Here is a 2,688-nt window from a genome sequence, read left to right as displayed (position 1 = left end):
GACTCTAACATTGCTATCAGTTTGCAGTCTCACTGTTAGCTTAAGTTTGCAACCAGTTGAATTGGGGAGATTCCACTCCACTTTTTTCCATTCATATTGGCCAGAAGGGTCAAAACAGCAAAAATGAGCAAAACCCTTAAAATGTAAAACTGTCAGCAGGTGTCAGAAGAGTCCTGAAACCATACAGCATGAAGCTATAATAACATCTTCATTATAATTAGTAGATGAATCATCACAGTACAGAAAGTTGAAAAAGGATAAAAACTTTAATGGTGTAACAATGGGACTGTACTGGACAGTCTACAATAACATCCAGCATTGCCAGCAAGAGTTTACAACAGCATGTGATGTATTAACATTAAGAAGTAGAAGGACCAATTTATTACCAGCAAATGCTTCTTTAAAGAAGGTAATATAACCAGCTGCCAAAGTGAAATCTACAGCAAGAAAGCCAGACTGCATCCTGACTCAATCTAACCAACTTAATCAGAACAGCATAATCCGAACAAAAAAAGAGCACAAAACTGCGTTTAAACGTCAGTCATGAAAATACAGCTTATCTTTGGAGGTGTGAAAACTGCGTTAGAGATCGAAAGGGGATTAATTCTCTCGCTCTTTCATTGCCTCCTTGTTCTTTCTCACTTCTTCAAGCTTCTTGTCCTGTTAAAAAATAAGAAGAAACACAACATTATTATTTTTAATATTACACAAGCTGATGTTGGTGCACCACTGAGAGCCTACCTTCTCCTTAAACTTCTCATTGAGGGCTGCCAACCTGGCAGTGCGGTTCTCTTTGTTTGCCTCCATCTTCTGATTCAGTTTCTCCTGGGCCTGCTTGCTAAAGTTGCAGCTTTCCTCAATGGCCTTCTGGATGACCTCCTTCTCGTGCTCTCGCTTCTCGGCGAGATGTTTCAGCACTTCAGCTTCGTGGCTCTGACAGACAGACAAAACAACTGTTGCACTTTATAGAATTCTAAACACACGGGCTACACTTTTTTCCTTGTGTCTGCTTATAAAGCCAGCTGTCAATCTAGATACCCTGCGTCTTTCTTCAGCAGCATCCAGTTTCCTCTTAATCTCATCCAGTGAGGTTTCCTTTTTCTTCAACGGGGACAACAGAAAATCCACCTTAGCGTCTGGGGTCGAGGGGCTTAGGATGACCTCAAACGCTTGACCCGATGCACGCTTATTCAGCTCTTTCACTTGGATATCTGTAAAACAGGAAATACTAGAGTTGCCAGGAAGAAAGATGGAGCTGCAGGGTAACACTGAACTTCAAATATCAGCTCCACACAGCAACACACTGTAAAATTTAAAAGCAAATAAAGTGTAAAAGCTGCTAGAACAGAGCAAACCATTGCACACAATTTATACCTACCTCCAGAACTCGCCATTTTATCAGAAGTGCTGCCTTTAATACCACTGTAAGAAGATATTTTTAAAAAAAAACATTAATTAGTATCAACTGGGAGAGCATCAATGACACTTTGAAGGATGCAGAACTTTTCATGTACTTTCCCAATGTATGGAGCTGATGGTAGCAGCTCATGTTTTGGCATTTCACTGTCATGAATGTCTTTGGAAAAATACAAACACACACAGTGGATCATCATCACTGTGGGCTCCCAGGTGTAAACTTAAAATCTGTCAACTATGCTGGTGTGAATTGATTTATTTCCTTTTTTAAAAAGTGGGTTTGCATGTGGATAAAATGAGTTTTCTCATTAACTCTAATTATAAAACAGGCACCAACTGCATATTCAGTTATAAACAACGTTATATAATACGTTAACTTACCAGTCACAACATGACTTTAATTTAATTGTCTAGCAAAACAAGTTCTGCACCTCTATGATGCCTCAGGTATTCTCAGCTCAACAGAGCACAGAACAAAACGGTGTGAATAAGCCATGCTATAAGACCCCCGCCTGCCCACAGGTGGAGACTGCTGCCTTTTTTTTTCTTTTACAGGAACTTACATAAAGGCGGGGGCGGGCCAAGACCTCGTTGATTAGACGGTGCAGTGAAAACAAAGACACAAAACTGCACTTGAAAAGTTGTCTGGAAAAATAAAAAACGAAAGAAAACGCAACCCCCAGGTTTGCTAGCAAAATGTAACGACCGATAGACGTTGCATCATAACAATAACATCAACAACAACAAAAAATGTTAGTGCAAAATAATTAATTTACTATGAAAGTATGGATACATGTTAGCAGAACATTTTCTCGACTATACTTGTCAAAACATTTGAAATTTAAAAATCTATATTTTTCATCTACTTTAATGCAATAAAAATCCATAATTTCTGCACAGCGGCCATAGCAATTAACTCCATTAATAACTACTTCAGTGCTGTGAATCTGAACCTCAAACTACTCAAAAAAATGTTCAAAACCCGCTTAAAAGTCTGCCAGCAGTGGTCTGAACGGCTGGTTAAACACATACATGAGACCATTGTCCTCACCGTCAAGTGCTTCGTCTTGAAAAGCAGACCTCCACCACCTTATTCTTCCCTCTATTCAAACTGCTAACATCTGCACCTTGGCGCACAAAACCCACCGACCCCATACGTCATCAGTGAGGTTTGCGTTCATTGGTCTGAGTCCGCCAATCATAGCGAGTATTTGCAAGCGCGCGCGCCAGGAAAAGGAAGAGGTGAAAAAAAACAACAGACAGAAAAGCTGG

The 2,688-nt window shown here is 40.0% G+C and overlaps 1 protein-coding gene across 1 annotated transcript; it reads right to left on the bottom strand.

The window, feature by feature from the left end:
- Positions 1–247: 247 nt before the first annotated feature.
- On the bottom strand, positions 248–2,579 carry stmn1b (stathmin 1b). The gene is made up of 5 exons (XM_005744488.1): positions 2,468–2,579; positions 1,379–1,422; positions 1,039–1,211; positions 742–933; positions 248–660 (listed from the first exon to the last, which is right to left on the bottom strand). Exons 2-5 carry the CDS (start codon positions 1,392–1,394, stop codon positions 601–603), a joined length of 441 nt encoding a protein of 146 aa, XP_005744545.1. The 5' UTR covers positions 1,395–1,422; positions 2,468–2,579; the 3' UTR covers positions 248–600.
- Between the last annotated feature and the right edge of the window lie 109 nt (positions 2,580–2,688).

The sequence above is a fragment of the Pundamilia nyererei genome, unplaced genomic scaffold (genome assembly GCF_000239375.1).
Source record: "Pundamilia nyererei isolate P.nyererei 1_Seehausen unplaced genomic scaffold, PunNye1.0 scaffold00144, whole genome shotgun sequence".
NCBI lineage: Eukaryota > Metazoa > Chordata > Actinopteri > Cichliformes > Cichlidae > Pundamilia > Pundamilia nyererei.
The sequence above is the reverse complement of the archived record's forward strand: the minus strand, read 5'-3'. Positions and strand labels throughout refer to the sequence as shown.

What these genes read in the sequence shown, in the direction of transcription:
- stmn1b (XM_005744488.1), bottom strand. An exon ending in CTGCTGAAGAAAGACGCAGG is followed by an intron (nt 934 to 1,038) that starts GTATCTAGATTG and finishes TCTGTCTGTCAG; the next exon opens with AGCCACGAAGCTGAAGTGCT. An exon ending in ATGAGAAGTTTAAGGAGAAG is followed by an intron (nt 661 to 741) that starts GTAGGCTCTCAG and finishes ATTTTTTAACAG; the next exon opens with GACAAGAAGCTTGAAGAAGT.